This window comes from Pseudopodoces humilis, chromosome 7 (genome assembly GCF_049639895.1).
Source record: "Pseudopodoces humilis isolate 2021_Gansu_Grassland_sample_001 chromosome 7, ASM4963989v1, whole genome shotgun sequence".
Classification (NCBI taxonomy): Eukaryota; Metazoa; Chordata; class Aves; order Passeriformes; family Paridae; genus Pseudopodoces; species Pseudopodoces humilis.
The window spans coordinates 42874183-42891558 of NC_142206.1; the positions used below are offsets into that span (position 1 = coordinate 42874183).

Sequence of the window (17376 nt, forward strand, 5' to 3'; positions counted from 1 at the left end):
TGGGAAGCTCAAAGATACTGGTCCAAAAATCAAGTTTCCCTACGCATCTCAGAAAAAAGGGATCTTTTAGCAGATTGGATGTTTTGTCAGAAGACCAAAGCACACAAAAAAAAGTCCTATCTTCATGGGATTCACTCCTTGATAAATGCTGTAAGAAAGCTTTTAATTCTACTAAATGGCCCTATGTATCACTAGGACCCAAACAGCTTCTAAGAAAACATTATTTTAACCAAACAAACATACATGCACAGGGGTCAGTATGTCTCACTGACACCCAACATAATGCAACTAGAAATGATATAACACCTTGTCTCTTACACATTACTGGGTCAGGAATGAAGAGGTACCAAGCAAACAGTCAACATGCTTCACTGGAAATGCCCCTGAAGCGTGTAACTGCTGTGAGACATAGGTTATAATGTGCATTGATCTGCTCATGCCTCTTGAGAACAGAGAAAATAACAGAAAGCTACTCTCTTAATGTACACCCAATGTTGAAAATTCATACTGTTTATGTATGGTTTTCATATCCTTTCACAATCTTATTAAATGGCTAAATTTCTCTTTCCTTGTGTCTTTATACTATGCATGACAAAATATAATTACAAAAATTAAAGCTCCTGAGACCGAAAGTAAAGGTTTAAGTCTTAGCTCAAAATATGTTTTGTACTGTGAAAATATGGTTCTAAACTTTCTTCAGAAAACAAAATAACCAAAATGAAAACTTGAATTTGCTTTTCAGAAACTTTTTTTTTTTTTTACCTCTTACTCAGAAGTTCATATGCTTTTCTGTGGCTTCTATAATTTTACTCCTTTGTCTAGTATCATTTTCCTTTGCTGCAATGCCATTTGTTAGCAGCATATTTATTTCCAAAGGCCTTTTAATTGACATAAGGATCGGAATTTTTTTCTGTATAACAATCTGCAGTATTAATAATGACAATAAATTACAAATCACAGACAACCTTCAGTTTCAAAGTAATACTTAAAATTAATCATGCTGGGTTTCTCTACTCTCTCAAGCTTTCTGACAGTACCTACGGCAGTGCAAACAAAATCTTTAGAGCAATTTAAAAAAACAGTCATCTCTTATAGGTCACAGATTAAAAGCACTGCTCAGGAAAAAGAATAATGTCAGAGTGGAAGCAGAGTACACATGCAACTGGCACAATGTATACTTCAGGGTGCACATCATATGAGAACAGAATATATGCAACAAATTTTAAGGTTCAAGATACCTGATACTATTTTTTCTTGACCTGGCACCATAAAATATTATTCATATTGGTGAGTCAGATGGAGAAAGAAACTACCCAGCATCTGATGACCACACATGTTTACAGAACTTATATAGCTCTGTAAAACACACAGCTGGCCTCTATCCCAGTGAATTGACACTATGAGTACTGACATTTCTTCCTAACCTGATGCAGCATGGTTCCTGGATCTGTCCAATACTGTTGTACTACTACTCAAGTAAGTTATAGATTATTAAAAGTTAGTAATTCATCATCAACAAAATTCTCGGTGAATGAAAATAAATTAATTACAAAAACCTTATGAGTAGCAACAAATAGAACAGTCAAATTCAATTACACTATTTTTGTACATTACCACTTCAGGAAACATGGAATGCTGATTTTGTTAACTAAAAGCATTTTATGCTGCTATTCTTATAGCAACAACAGATTAATGTATGCAAAATGCATAATCATGGAGCTGAATGGCCCGCATAATCATACCACTGATTCTGAATTAAAGTAAGGATGGAAATTTTTGTAATTTAATAGTAATAACACTGTCTTTATTGTAAATAATTCTTTGGAAGTCAAAATTTCTTCCAGATAACAAGCAAAATCTGTTGCTTACAGCAAGACTACAAAATGCTTATTTTAATCAAGTTATTTTAGAAGTCACACACTGAAGTGTTTTAAGATCAGATCAAAACTGGAGTTGCAGTGTAAACACATATTAGATTTTAAAATACAATCATTTTTTAAACATTCAAAAATGAAATCTTAGAAGGCTTTCTGTTTTTATCCCACTCACAACATAAGCTTCCCACAATATCTGAAGCCAGCCTGAAGATGTTATACTATATACATGTTGTATGTAAGATACATATATCGGAAAGGACAGAGTATTTTTGTATTTTCAAATTTGAAATATTTTTGCAACAAGGTAGAAACATTCCAACCTAAAAGTTCAGATCTCATCCTACTCTACTGGTTATTTTCTCTGTTTCACTGTCACACATGAAGAGTGCATGGTACAAACTCATTAAACTGGTCTTTGTAGCTACAGTCTCATTGACCAAGAATGAAGTATTAATATTTATCCAGCTTTTACGAGAATAAGCATGTATATAGTAGAATATTCAAATTCCTTTCTTGCTTAAGAAGCCACTTTAAGAAAACATAGGCCAACAGATTTATAATCCCTTTCATACACTTGAGAAACATCAGCTCAATATTCCCAATTGCTTGGAGAAGAAAGCCCCTTCTTCCTCAGACACAAGGATGACATGAAACTATGCAGAGCAAACTTCCTCCCAACTTCCATGACACGCCTCTTGGCTTGACAGAAGCAAGGCATCTGAAAAACTAAGTTCTCTGCCAATTTAAATACGCTTCTGCTAAAAAATAAACTGGTTTGTAATAGGCATTAAGAACTTGATGGGAAACTGTGGTTTGCCAAATAGCTATAAGATCATTGCATTATATTCAATAATGACCTAACTTAATTCTGTCCTTTGAGATTTTCCTTAATAAAAATGTGTTCCATGGATTTTAAGCACCTTGCATTAGAACAAAATTATTTCACTCCAATTTTTTCATTTTACATAGTGTCTTACAAGAAATGGTATACTGTCTGATGATTTGATTTTGCGAGTAGAAGCAATTTTCCATACAGACAACATTCAAGCCTTATTTTCAGAATATGCTGCTCCTAGAATTTCAAGCCAATCAAGAAAGTAATGTTCTATACCTGAGTCATCAAATATAATTAAAACCAGGAAGACAAAGTTTTTTTTCCTGGCATCTGAAATATGTACGATATTGATGCAGTATGTACATATGCATGGGGTACATGCATATATATTTCAATGAATATGTTTTCTTGGATTTGCACTTGGTTTCTTTCTCTAGTGGTAGGCATCTCAGTCCAACAATATAGTAAAACAAACCCACAAACAAAAAAAGTATCCACAACAAAATCGTAAGTGTTAGAAACATGAAACAAAAATGAAAGTGAAGATTACGTTTAAATATTATCCATAAAACAACATATGTGCAATATATAATGTTGCACAAAGGCACTGCAGAAATACTCAAGAAAAAATACTGCAATATGAACATGTGTATTTTGCTTAATAACCTGCAATTCAAATCCTTTAAAATAGGCAGAAGTATCCAAATTATGCCCTTGACTATTTTATGACCTTATCCTAGAAACATAATATATGCAGACAAGAAAAATACTGTGACTCTCTCTGCCCACTCTAAAGAAGATTCAGATATATTGTGCCCATTATTAAGTGTGAATTTTAAAAAAACTACATAAAATGTGTTATTTAGTAAAAACAATTAGTAGCTTACTGTTCTAATCTCTCATTCTTTATGAAATGTACAGTTAATTCACTTGTCTTGCTTCACTCTAAAACATTTTTAAGGATTTACCCCTTTAACTTCAAAATATGTAATGCATTTAAAAGTACCAATCACAGTTCCCATTTTCTTAAACCAAAACAAAGAAGGAAAATAAGATGTTAGATACAGACAGTTGTTACCATGAACATGCTGATCAGAGTAAATATTCAACCTAGGAATTTGTCATATTTAACCCACTAGAAGAAAAAAAATGTGCAAACAGATAAAATATCACTTATTTAATCTTTATATATTAAAATCCAAAACCAGCTAGACTTCCTTTTTTTCAAGGCTTCACTTAAAATGTATATTTTGTAATTAAAATTATTTTGTTATATACACTCAACATTAAGAATTGTTTTTACTGATGACTGAAGCTGTTCTCAAAGTGAGGAATTTTCTGGTATAACAAAGAACTAAAACTTCAACTTTCCAAATACACAATACCATTAGGACTCACTTTAGGGAAAAAAAGGATTTTAAATAGCATGTCAGCTGAAAGGATATAAAAGCTATCAACATAGCAATGAGCTACACTGAAAAACATATTCTATGACACCCTGAAAAATTCTAGGCAAAACCATTACATACAACAAGTTCTAATTTTGAAAGATATTGAATCTATGATATAGCAAGATGAAAGATTTTAAATACTTATTTAATTTCAAAAACTTTACTATACTAAATTTTAGATAGCATTTTTTTCATTTCTGTTGAAATCTCCAACATGATTCATTTGTATTTTAGACTAAGATGGCTTTGACCAAGGGAATAGGCACAACAGGAGAAGAACATGCAGCCCTTGGTTCAGTTTTATTTCCCATAAGACAGCGTATTATTTAAATAAACTGACATCTTTCAGCTATTAAAGATATCTTCAGGATGTCATGGTTACCTGAAGAAGAATAAATGATACATAGCATGTTTCTGTTATATACTTCTCAGAAAAATATCAAATTCAAGACAATTGTGGAAGTGCCTGTGTTGCTTGGAGTAGGGTCTTTGTGGTTGAGTTTTTTAAAATTTAATTTAATAGCTGTAAAATGGTGATATCAGTTTGGATAGTACATAACCTGAAAGCATGACAGCACCTTTCATATTAATTCAAGGAGTCTTGATAAAGCTGTACAGTTGATTACAAGATCCTCTTTATTATACTGTGTTAAATTACTGTTAAACTGTAATTTGGCTTATGAAGAGTCCAATGCCATCATTTCAACAGCTGTAAAAAAACCCACTAGATCAGAGAACACCAGCTATTTTAGCTTGGTTTAAAAAAAAAAGTCATAACTCACAAAAAAAAAGAAAAAATTAAATAATATATTTTAATTATCTAATATGCACTGAATCCCCATCCCCCAGGTTAATTTTGATTTGGCTTCCAGAATGTGCAGGTAAACCAAGAAATAAAACTAATAAATTTAGTCTCTTACTGTTAATGAGCAGTACAAACTAAGTAATTTAAAGGACTCATCATGCTTTCTGAACCAAAAAACTGTAAATAAGTTTCAGATAATCATCTAAAGTATGTGATTCAGACAGAAAAAAGAAATCAAAGGAAGTCTTAAAAACATCTTAGCTACAGTTTGATGCCATCTCTTACCTTCTCTTTTACAATGGCAGCCATATTTTTATGAGTGCATAAAAAGATAATGTCAAATGAAAATGGTTCCAGAAAAATACTAAAGAATTACAGCAATGCATGTCCAGTCAGATATTTCCAGTTTTCTGATTAAAAAAAGTTCCACAGGGCAAGATTTCTAAATGATTTGGGTTTATTTCCATTCTTCTAAGACTCTGAACGCAGGTTCATTTTGGCAATGTTTAAAATAACTTAGAAGTCCTCCCTCCTCCTTCCCCCATCACATTAAAAAAACCAAGCATTATTTAAAGGGCAAGAACACTATTAAGAAGAAATAAATTATTTTAATAGTAATGATATTTCAACTTTATGCATTTTGAAGCTCACTATGAAAACCAAGTACTATGAAGAGTTTCTTTGAAATCCTTCAGATTCCTTTCTGTATGTATCCTTAAAAGAGTGCTCTCTCTAGGTGATGTTCTCATTCACTGTTCAATAGAAGATGACCTGAAAATACCTTGTGATGTTTCTTGTTGCCACAGAAAGGACTCTTATTCATACAAGGGCAATACCATGCAATATATATGTGAAAAAGAAATATAACAAAATAGAAAGCAACAAAGCTGAAAGGGCAGAATCAGGATTAAAGTTGTCCTCAAAAGAGCATATGTACTTTACTATTAAATGAAACATAATAGGTCATAATAGAAAGATTTTACACTATTTTGATTTTCACTGGTTTCCAATCTTGCACTTTTCCTCAGTTTAATAACAGAGATTGCTCAGTGTCAGTATATTTACATTCAATGAACTACACTGTTTCTTATTCTAAATTTTTACTCTTTCTGCTTTAGTTTTCCTGACTCAAAAAAAAAAAAAAAAGTTGGACTTACTGACTTTAAATAGAAAAAACAGGAATATAATCTGAAGATTATGCTTTGTCAAAGCTAAGTTTTACCTACATTTTTAGTTTACTTTAATATAACGGGCTCTTTTGAGTTTATGTTATCCACAGCAATTGAAGAACAGATAATCCTGACTGAACCTAACAGAGAAAAAAGAAAATAAATGTATGTCTTGCTTCAGGAATCACTTACCAAAATATTTGTAAATTTTACTTGTTGAAAGTGATGAAACTAGAGGTAACTGTATGATTCACAGAGTTGACTCCACCACTAAAACCAGCTACTGTGTAAGTGAAAATTTGATTTTTGTATCCTCAAATCTAAGACAATGCATAATGATAAGTTCATGAGTGATAACCTTAATACAAAAGGAAAACACCACACACTTGCCTAGTACAGTTTTGTGCTTGTGACAAAAGCATCTAACATTAGTCTATCATAGCCACATTTATTCTATATATACTATATATTTATATAAACACACACACATATATATACACTACATATAACTCCAATTATTAACCTTCTTAAACTTTACTTAGCAGTGTAAGCAGTACAGGTATATATATTATACCTATATAAGAGAAATTCTAAATATGTAATAATTCAAATATGATTATAGAGCATTATCTCAGTAGACACTGAGAACTGGTACAGAATATGTCCTGTATCACCTGGGACTTTGTGTAAAACAGTATTTGAAGAATATTTTGAGATAAATCAGTCTGTAAATAGGAGCAATGCACCTCCTCTTCTTACATCACTACAGCCATACTGACATTTTTTCATTAAAAAAAAGGAACAGATATGGTCTTGCCAAATATGTCAGGTCTTATTTTGCTAAACATTTATTTGTTGACTACCCATGTCTTCTCTGAAGTAGCAGTATATTATCCTGAAACAAAAGACCTGTGCAGACTTCATGTCAACTGCTATATAACATATTATGTCTAGCTTATATACATTTCAATATATTCTAAGATTTTCTTGGAAAGGCAATTAAAGTAAATCTGAGTTTATAAAACCAATAGGTCCACCCAGGATACAATATAGACTTTCACTGATTTGAATGATGAGCTTTTCAGACTACACAGTCTGGCTAGATCATAGAGAAATGCAATAAATAAAATAAATTTGTGCCAGATCTTGTATACAATTGCTGACAATGGCATTAACAAATAATTAAAATTAAATTCCTGTTACCTAAACTAATTTTTAAATTGATCTTAAGAGCACCATGGCATGTTCATGTGATTCCAGAATGCAAATTAAATTCTTAGTTAAGAAACTGGAACTTACGCATTTTACTTCCTCAGACCGTTGTCCATTTTGTTAACATATTGAATACCTACTGCAATTCTAGTGAAATAAATTTGATTGTAAGACCAAAATCACTCTAAGAGCAAAAATGGAATCCAAGTTATTACTTACTGAAATATCCAATTGGATATGCTAGATAAATATGTCATAAAGTCATGAAATGTATCCAAAGCCCCAATCTGAAAACCTGAAATCAGAACTCACACGCTTCTTCTGCATTTATAAATATTGCTAGACTTCTGAATCTCTAAACTCTCCATCATGATACTAAAACAAATGCAGCTGATCTTGAAGCATCACCAGATAACTATGAAACTTCTGTTACTCTGTAGACAATCCTGAAACTCTTTGCTACACAACTGTATTTTGCTTCCTTCTCTATTTTCTCATTCATGAATCTTTGTTAGTTTACTTGTTTTGTCAGGATTATACCACATGGATAGCCAGTTGATACCACCACAGGTACCACTGCGATAATGCTGACACTTCTACAGAGATTCATAAGGAGGTTTAAAAGCCTACAATACCCAAGGTATTTACAAATGCTTTGGTGAAGGGAAAAGACAGAAAAATACATAGTTAAAAGCTTTAGTAAACCTATTTAAGCTAATAAAACGTCCTTAAATATGTTCATCAACAAAGCAAATTAAATATTTATGCCACCTATTTTTGATATGTCCACCATAAATCTCTATTTTTATTCTTTCTCCCTGAAAAAAACCCATGAGTAAACTACCTTATCAGATCCACAGAAAGGAAATGAACAAATTAATTTCTTGAGAATATGATTTCTATGTCTCCTTTTCATAAGTTTTGATGTATGTGAATTTAAATTAATGGAGTATTTTCAGACTATATCAGGTACTCAGACAAGTGTGTATCAGTGGGGACAGTCAACCACATCCATGGATATTCATGTTTATTCACAGAATCTGATAAAATGCAACATCTAAAATTTGCATCATTCCAGCAAAAAATACATTCATCCATTTGATCAAATTTGACTGAATATCCATTTTATTTAGCAATACCATAAAGGATACTTTGGTGTTAAAAAAAATAGCGAAGTGCTTTTTTAATCAATTAAATACATTCTGACTTCATTTACTTTATTCCTGCACCTGGGATTTGCCCAAAATGTCATTACTGGGTGCCTTAGTATTGTGTAAGTACTTCAATTTTTTATGTTTAAGTAAGAAAAGCCAACCAGCATTCTGTATCCTTAATTTAATTTTTTTGTCATTTTGATGGATGGCTTTCTCCTTCTGGCTTAACACCTTTTTTATGCTTTTAGCTGTGCTTTCTTTTTTCCCTCTGGGAAAGTAGCTTTTACAATTTTCACATTCAAGTCATTTATCCATTAAACTATCTACATGTTTACATGCATCATAATCAAGGCTGTGCTTTTCATTGAGTATGTAAGAGCATTTGTTCAAGATATAAAAACAGATTTTGTCTTGCACCCTTTTTTTATACAGAAGACCCTTTTTAAACATTTAAATGTATCCCTTGTTGAACTACAGTACTCAAAACTCACATTAACAAATAAACAGTCTATTATTTCTCTATCTTCTACAACTTTAAAATTAACTCATTTGGTATAACGAAGGTCATAATTTTCAAAATAAAAAGAAAAATCTAAGTTGACATGACTGTAAAACAAACCAATTAAATACATGTGGAGATTGTAAATCCATTATTCTTGCATACACTGTCACATGCACTGTCATGACATGCACATGTCAAAAAAGAGAGAAATAAAACCAAAAAATACCCAAGTGATGTATAATATCATTGCTCACCACCAAGCAATGTCCAGCCCCTTCTCCAGCTGCGACTGGCTCCTCCCAGATAACTCTCCTGTGTTTGTACACTGGGAAAAATGTTCTAATATATGGAATATGCCTTTGCCAGTTCCCCTGGCCTAGCCATGCTCCTTTGCAGCTATTTGTGCACCTTCTCACTATTAGAGCATGGAAGACTGAAAAGTACTTGACTTAGGGGTGCAACAACTAAATCATATAGTGTTATCAACTCTATAGTGTGTTATCACTAACACACAACAACAGTGTGTTATCAACATTACTATTATATTAAATCCAGAACACAGCATGTTAACTTTGTTATTGCCAAAACCAGGCAGTTTTATTTTCGCAGCAATTCACAAAACAGTTTCAGTAAGTCAGCTACTAGAAGCTGTAAATACACTTGCTAAAAGTTTACTCTTATCTGAAACTACATCAATCAGCACAAAGTGACAACGAACGAAATAATGAAAGAGAATACTTATTCTGTCCAGTTACACTAGCATGGAGTCCTGAATAAAGGCTGGAACAAGATTTCTGAAGAAAACCTAAAACTTTTCTTTCAAAACTGAGGGAACAGAATACAAGGAAAGATCGTACCATGATACAGCAAGCTATGCAAATAGCAGTATAATTCAGCCTGTGTCAGACTCTTGCATAATCCCTTTTTGCCCAGGTCGTGCAATGTCCCAGATGGTACAGCTGGGAAATAATTTCTATATCCACTGTGCATGAATTAAACCCGTGTGTTATTCAGCCACTGTATTGGTTTGAAACATGGCTGGTTGCATTTGCCTTTTTTGTCAGCAAGGAAAAGCAAAAAACCACAAATGAAACGTTATTCTTGGTTATCATTAGCCCACTGAAGTTTGAAATAACTAGTTGATATAATGAATGTGACACAAATTATAATTAATAGAATTTTAAATTCTGTTTTATTAACAAAAATGGAACCAGTAACATACCTCTTTTTTCTCTGTGAACTTCTTCTAAAAGTTTTTCTTGGGTTTTTATCTGTTTAAAGAGAGACTGATGTTCAGTCTCCTTTATCTGTGTAAAGTGCTTGAGCTGTTCTCGGCTTTGCAGCAAGTAGCATCGCAGCTTTTTTTCCTTACTTTCTCTTTCCTTTACCTCTTCACACAGCCACTGAAGCTTAGTCTACATTAAAAAAAAAAAAAAAAAAGATACAATAAAATGTAAAGAATTCTAATAAAAATAAGAGGCCATAAATGTTCACTGACCAAATTATCTTTGGAGTCACAGATTACTCATTTGTAGCTATCTGAATAACAATAATAGAGGGCATTCAGATATATTAAGAGAACATAAATTGATTTTCAAGAGACCCAAAAGACATGTTTTGGTTGATAACTGTGTGTATAAAGTGATTTTCTTTTATATTACTTTATTTCTTTTAAATCAGAAGCATGAATTTGCTAGGGTAGATATGGAAATTCACATTGAATTAGTGCACACATAGACACCAAGAGATAGGCCTTCCTTTCAGAATACCTTTTCCTATCTATTTTAAGTTGACAAAATTTAAAGTATTTGTCCTTTCTAAAAAAAGTGACAGCAATCCTTTCTAATTAGCAGAAGTCAATATTTAAGGTTCACTCAGAGGAGAAAAAGATCTCATTGATAAGGTTGTGATCAACGTAGTGAATCTAGAAGTGATCAATCGGAATACTTTCACACAACCTATTTAAAACCAAAAGAAAATAAAAGCGGCATTTTAAGCAGTCATTCAATCTAAATGTCCCTCTAGCAGCTAAACAAACTTAGGTGAAAAATGTATACAAAGTAGGTGCTCTTTGAAAGTTCTTTTCAATAATATGTCAGTGTTGCTTTTTTAAATGAAGAAAATACTTCCTCCAAAACATTTTTCCTTGATTCCAATCTTATCTTCATTATCTACAGTGGAAGTCTTTCTTGGTCTACAAGTCTTACACAGACCACACACCATGAATAACCATCTCTTGCATGCAAACATTTGCAATTTTTTTTCCTTAAGTCAATTCTCCTGTGGCTTTGACCTTTCTACATGAAGCAAAAATACCAGTTGTCTTCCACAGTTTGTGATCTATTTTGATCATGAGAAATTTACTTCTTTTAAAAGATACTGGGTAAGAAGTGTGCTATGTTCATGAGCTGAGGGAGCTGCAGTAAAGCTGCAAAATGAAAGGCAAGATTTATGAGTTACAGTCATCACCTTGAAGATGTTTTCAAGCATGTGTGCGTCCTCATTATAGGATTTGAAAGCTTCAATGGGGACAGAAAAATCATTAATTTCCAAGAATCCAATCTAATACATTTTAGATTGAAAAAATACCAGTCTTATATAAAATAATTTCTAGCCTTGTGATAATGCTAGAAAGTTAAGAAAAACTTAACCTGCTGACTACATTCTCATGCTTTACTTGTCTAAAAAAATTTGAACCAGATCTATAGGCTATCACTGCTCTTATTTAAATGCCTTTTTTGTGAAAACAACATTGATAATTATTTTGATATAGAGATGGCTATTTCTTGTTGATAGAAACATTCAGAAAATCATTCTATCAGTTGAAATAACAGTCTGGAAGTGCCAGAATAATTGCTAAAGGAATGTTTTTGTATTTTTTCTTTTATCCTTGAAGTGCCCTTTTAAATGGACTTTCAAATAAACCAGACCCATCCATTCACAGACTCAACCCCGCACTCAACTGTTAGGGCTAAAAAGAACCTTATGGATCATCAAGTTCCAACCCCCTGCAATGTGTAGAGACACCTCCCACTACACCATCAAATGCTGAATATTAGCTTACTCAGTAAAATTTCAGGAGGCTTGACTATTACCTTTGCTTCTGCTAACCAGCGATGAGGATCATTCAGTACTGTTGGTGTAAGGGATATTGCCTATGAAAAAGCAGGCGACAGACATAAAAGGGGAATTAAGACACATTAGGAAGAAAGTCTTTTCTGCTTATAGGAAATTCACCAAAGAAATGCATTTCTTATCAAGCAAGATTAAGCCTGGTGCTTGACTTTTCTCAATACAAATATTAATCCATCAAATTCCTCCTGCTTACCCAAGTTGCAACAGCAATTTCTTGAAGTAAAGGGCGAAACTTTTTAGAAACCTTGGCAATACCTGAGGTTCTGGGCACAGGAACAATATTATAAAAGAAATTTCTTACCTTTAAAAAAATATTTATACCAGGACCACAAAATTAACTTTTTTTTCACATTAGCTGTCTAGTCAAAAATTCACATTCATCACTGGTTTAAGTTTACCAGTGATAAAAAATTAAGAACTGTATAAACAGGGATCTGCAAAACTTTATCCAGAAACCAAAAACTCTGCACAAGGTGAGGAGCAACTCCAAGAAGGCATGGCTCAATGATCAAAAGTCTGGCGACTACAGCAGATTACAAAACTTAATACCAAAAAAAGACATATCTGTAAGGAGACGGAGGAGAAAGCTTGTTTGTCAAATACATTTTCCTAGAATTCTCATCTAGTTTTGTGCTGCAACACCCCAACTCCATCTATAATGGAGAAATGGTGTCAAACGTGAAAAAAAATTATTTTGAAAGCAGCCTAGTCCAATCCAATGACCAGGAACTACAAAGGATTCTCTGTTTAAACACCAAGACAAAAAAAGTAATCTGAGTGTACTCGGGGTTGCAGCTAAGGCTAAAAAGCCACTAGATCAAGCACTTTTAAGTGTAGCAATAAGCTGAGTCAGTCTGTTCTCTTTATTCTCAGAAATGTACAATGTTGATTGAGGAGGATTAGTAACATAGACTCATATGGAGGGAGGAAGAGTTGTTTCTCTTCCTGAGGAGCAAATAAGAAAGCTCAGAAGAAAAGCTAGAGGGAGACAGGGGTTGCAGGACAAGTAGTAAAATAGCAAAAAAAAAACCAAACTGTGATAACAAGAAGCTGCCAGTTTCCTGAAATTTTAAGTCTGAACTTTCTGGATACAAGGACCTGATCCTCAAAAGTGAAGGTTATAAACTCTTTTCATTTTCAGAGCTCAGTTCTGTACATAAAAAATAAACAAAGCATCCAAATGATTTTTTAACAGAAAAAAAAAAAAATCTTTCTTTTTTTCCCAATTTTAAAAAAGCATTAAAAGCATTTAAGGTATTTCTTAAGGACTTCCCAATTCTAGGAACCTGGCCTAAGAAAACCTACCTCAAAATTTTGGCTAATAAAAGGTCCTTTCACACAAGCAAAAGGAGAACTATTCAAAAAAAAAAAACAAAAAACAAGCAAGCAGTTCCAATTAATGCATGGACAGTTTTTCACAGTATTCCATTCTAACACTAAGCAATGTCCCTCTGTACCAGCTAAATATCCATAATTCTATTAGAATGATTATCTATGCAACAGTGACAACAATGCACAACAAGTTCCACTACAAACTTCCATTAAGAAGAGAACAAAACTTGCAGCATATGTAAAACTTAGAATTACTTTGAATTTCTCCATGGACTCCCGAGAAAAGATCTCACAAGCAGCATCAATTTCACTTCCTATCATGGAGAGAATGGATTGCTGTTCCATTTCTAAGTGACGCAGCTGATCTTTAAACTGCAGTCTGGCCTCACTCATCTTTCTCAAATGATCTTCAATGCTGATCTGCTTTTCCTGGAGTGAAAAAGGAGAAAACAAAACAAAGATAAATAACTGCATTAATAATATATGTTACTAGCCATGTATCTTTCAATCTTATAACCAGACCATACTCAGTCATGCTAAGTTCAACTCCCTGCCTACAAAAACGGTATTTTCTAATAGCACTTGTAATTTCCACCCTTGATTCTCCTTATTATCCTGTAAATCAGTTATGAAGAAACTGCCACTAAATCCAAACTCAACAATCATAAAGTGTATTTCCAAAGTGAAAAATAGATGTTCTATTACAAATCTCCTCATGAGCAGAAAAAGAGTCCAGAGCAGATACTCCCATTACTATCTTTTGCCCTGAATCTGTTCTAGGCATCTAAACTCTATGATCAGAAAAGAGATCCCAGAAGAAAAATTTTATTTGCAGTCAGTATGCCCTCAAAGGAAAACTACTCAAAGAATATCTCATAGGAGAGTGAGTGGCACTGAGGAAAGTATTTTCTTATCACCTAATGTCAGAAAGTTGATTAAATATGTTACATATGTTTTCAAAAATCATATTCGCTTCTTTTGTATCTTTGATAGAGCTACCATAAAACCAAACAAAACTGCTGCTAGATTACTCAAAATATTGAATTACGCATCATAAATATTACAGATAAAAAAATTATCTTGTGAGAATAAGTGAAATTGAAACACACCTGTCTGCTGCTAAGATCAGGACAGTGTAATGCAGCAAAGGGCAAACATTTCAACAGGCAAATTCTAATGTGTACAAATTCCACCAAGAATGGTAAGAAGAGGAAGGATTTCAGAAATTTATTAATTGTGGACGTCCACAATGACAAGGTACAACTGTTTGAAGTCTATTTGTTGGAAATCTTCAAACGCTGCTCTTATGATACACCAGTGTGGAGTTAGGTAATGTCTAACGCTGAAATTCAATGAATGAGATATATATGGAATCATAGAATCATTTATGTTGGAAAAGAACTCAGTTATCATAAAGTCCAACTAAAAACCCCATACTGCCAAGTCCATCACTAAACCATATCCCTGAACACCACATGTATGTGTCTTCTGAACACCTCCAGGGGTGGTGACTCTACTTCCCTAGGCAGCCTGTTCCAATGCATGAATAATTTTTTCCTAATATCCAATCTAAATCTCCCCTGACACAGTTTAAGGCTATCTGCTCTTGTCCTATCACTTGCTAATTAGGAGACAAGACCAACATCCACCTTGCTACCTCCTTTCAGGAGGTTGTGTATATATATATATTTTTTTATATATTTATATATATTTATATATATAGGTGTTACTTCTACTAGAAAAATAGGTGGTTTTAATATAGGTGGCCTACAAATGTGAAACAACAATACTTGATAAACAGCCTGATTTTTTCACTTAATTAATACAAAAACACTTGAGACAGTAGTTATTTCAAACTGAAGAAATCATAAGATATTTCAAGATGGACAGGTTCCAGTATTTCTGTACTATAAAGATGGGAGTTGAAATAACAGTTTTGACCTATATCAGTATTCTGAAAGTAATAAAATTGTACTGTATATTTTTCCAGTATAAGTATTTTATTACCTAACTATTCACTGAATGTAGTCCATCACATGTCAAAGTTCATTCCCAAAGACCATGACTAAAGAAGAATACATAACCTTATTTTTTTCTTTCTTATCTACTTGATTTTCTGAATATGCCAACATTCCTTATCATTCTACATCATCCAGAGCCTACAGGAGAAAAGAAGTCACTAATGATTCAGAAGTGCACAGAAAGAAAAGGAAAGAAAGAAACCAAACATTTCCCATTATGCTCTGTTCCTTCACCTTTTATGAAAAAAAAAAAATCTAAGCTAGCTGTAACACCTATGTCTCTTTGAATTAGTATTTGCATTAAGAACAGAATATTAAAAGCAAAAAAAACATGGAAAAGAAAGTACTCTGTAACACATTAGCTTCTACTGCATTGCCTCAATTGTATGCTAGTACGAGATTTCTCAAGAGGTAGTATTATTTTCCCTAACATCCCTTTTGACAATCCACAAAACCAAAATAGCAAATATTCTCTTAAGTTAACCGTTAATACAATTTAGTAGAAGTCTTCATCTGCCTTTACCCTCAAAGTTAAGGCCACAGGATTGCATGCTTAAAAACTTTTCTCATCTTTTTCAATTTAGAGATAAGAGATTATTTTGGTATAAAAGGTGTCTTCCCGATATTAGGTGAGGTTGGAGCTAATTCCTAACAGACTACAGAAGCCCATATACATTCCTATAAACACATTTTCTAAATAACAGATACTATAGAACTAAAATGCCAACATAGAAAAAAACACATTTTCGGGTTTTCATTTCAGATACTTTTTACTAGTCTGACAAGCTGAGCTTTTAAACCACTTCCTGATAGTTTAGCAAGCTAAAGAAATGCCAAGTTTAACATTTTTCTATCTCTATACTATAAAACTATACTATACTATAAAGGAAAACCCCAAAAACCCAAAAATCCTCCACCCCAACATTAGTCAGAATTTCTTTTACTATGCTTACATTGCATATCTACTTCAAATTAACTCTAAATTATTCATAGCTCCACTGCATCTTGAAAAAAAATGAATAAAACTAGAAGTGGTTGATTAAACATGTGTTTGTTACCTATATTAGAGATCAGGCAAGCAACAGTATTTATATTTCCAGTCCTAAATAATATTAGCAAATCTTTGAAGGGATACAGTTCATAATCCAGCCAAAGTATTTTTGTCTTCTTTCATTCATATAGAAACCATGTACTATGGCACAACAGGGTACATTCTTTAATACATACATGCTGGGGTTTTTTAGGTTTACTGTCTATTTCTATAATCCATAATTTATTTTAGTCATTTATCAGCAGAGAAACAAATCATGGTTAAAATCAGTTAATTGTACCTTTTTCTCCAGTTCTTGTTTTAGAAACTCACATTTCCGTTTCAGTTTTATATTTTCTTCCTCATTTTGGGTTAATTCTTCTGTCAATTTATCATATTCAACTTTGATTTTTTCCAGTTGTCGACACTGATTCTTGATTATGCTTTTCTCTTCTAAAAGCTCCATCTGATGGTAAAGGGTAAACAGGTAACAAAGTCACTGAAGAGGTTATTTCAAAACACACCCAAACTCTAAAGTTTTAATCAGTGGAACACTACCACCAAATGATAAATGTAAAAAATTAAATTAAGTTCTACTAGGTAGCAATTACTTATCTGAACATGTAAAATATGCATCACAGATCTGTGGAACCATACAGTGTTTTAAAAGTAGAAAATAGAAGTCTCAGATTCTTTATTTCAGCTCTGCTACACTCATCAGCTTACATCATCCTGAGAAGCCTAGTATTTATGCAGCTTTTCCATTACTAAAATAATTTGGAATCAGAAAGTCTAAAACTATAATTTAATTTCAGGAAGCAATACTAAATTTATAGCTGCAAGGAAACAACAG

At 32.8% G+C, this 17376-nt stretch overlaps 1 protein-coding gene across 6 annotated transcripts in view; it reads right to left on the reverse strand.

Annotated features, from left to right (window-relative positions):
• The window catches only part of CEP128 (centrosomal protein 128), a 96631-nt gene that overhangs the window by 39549 nt on the left and 39706 nt on the right, over positions 1-17376 (reverse strand). For all 6 annotated transcript variants that reach the window (XM_088058161.1, XM_088058164.1, XM_088058163.1 and 3 more), the window contains 4 exons: positions 16825-16989; positions 13728-13901; positions 12101-12160; positions 10228-10420 (listed from right to left, as the gene is read on the reverse strand). In XM_088058161.1, coding sequence (XP_087914287.1) covers positions 10228-10420; positions 12101-12160; positions 13728-13901; positions 16825-16989 — 592 coding nt within the window. The remainder of the gene's footprint in view (positions 1-10227; positions 10421-12100; positions 12161-13727; positions 13902-16824; positions 16990-17376) is intronic.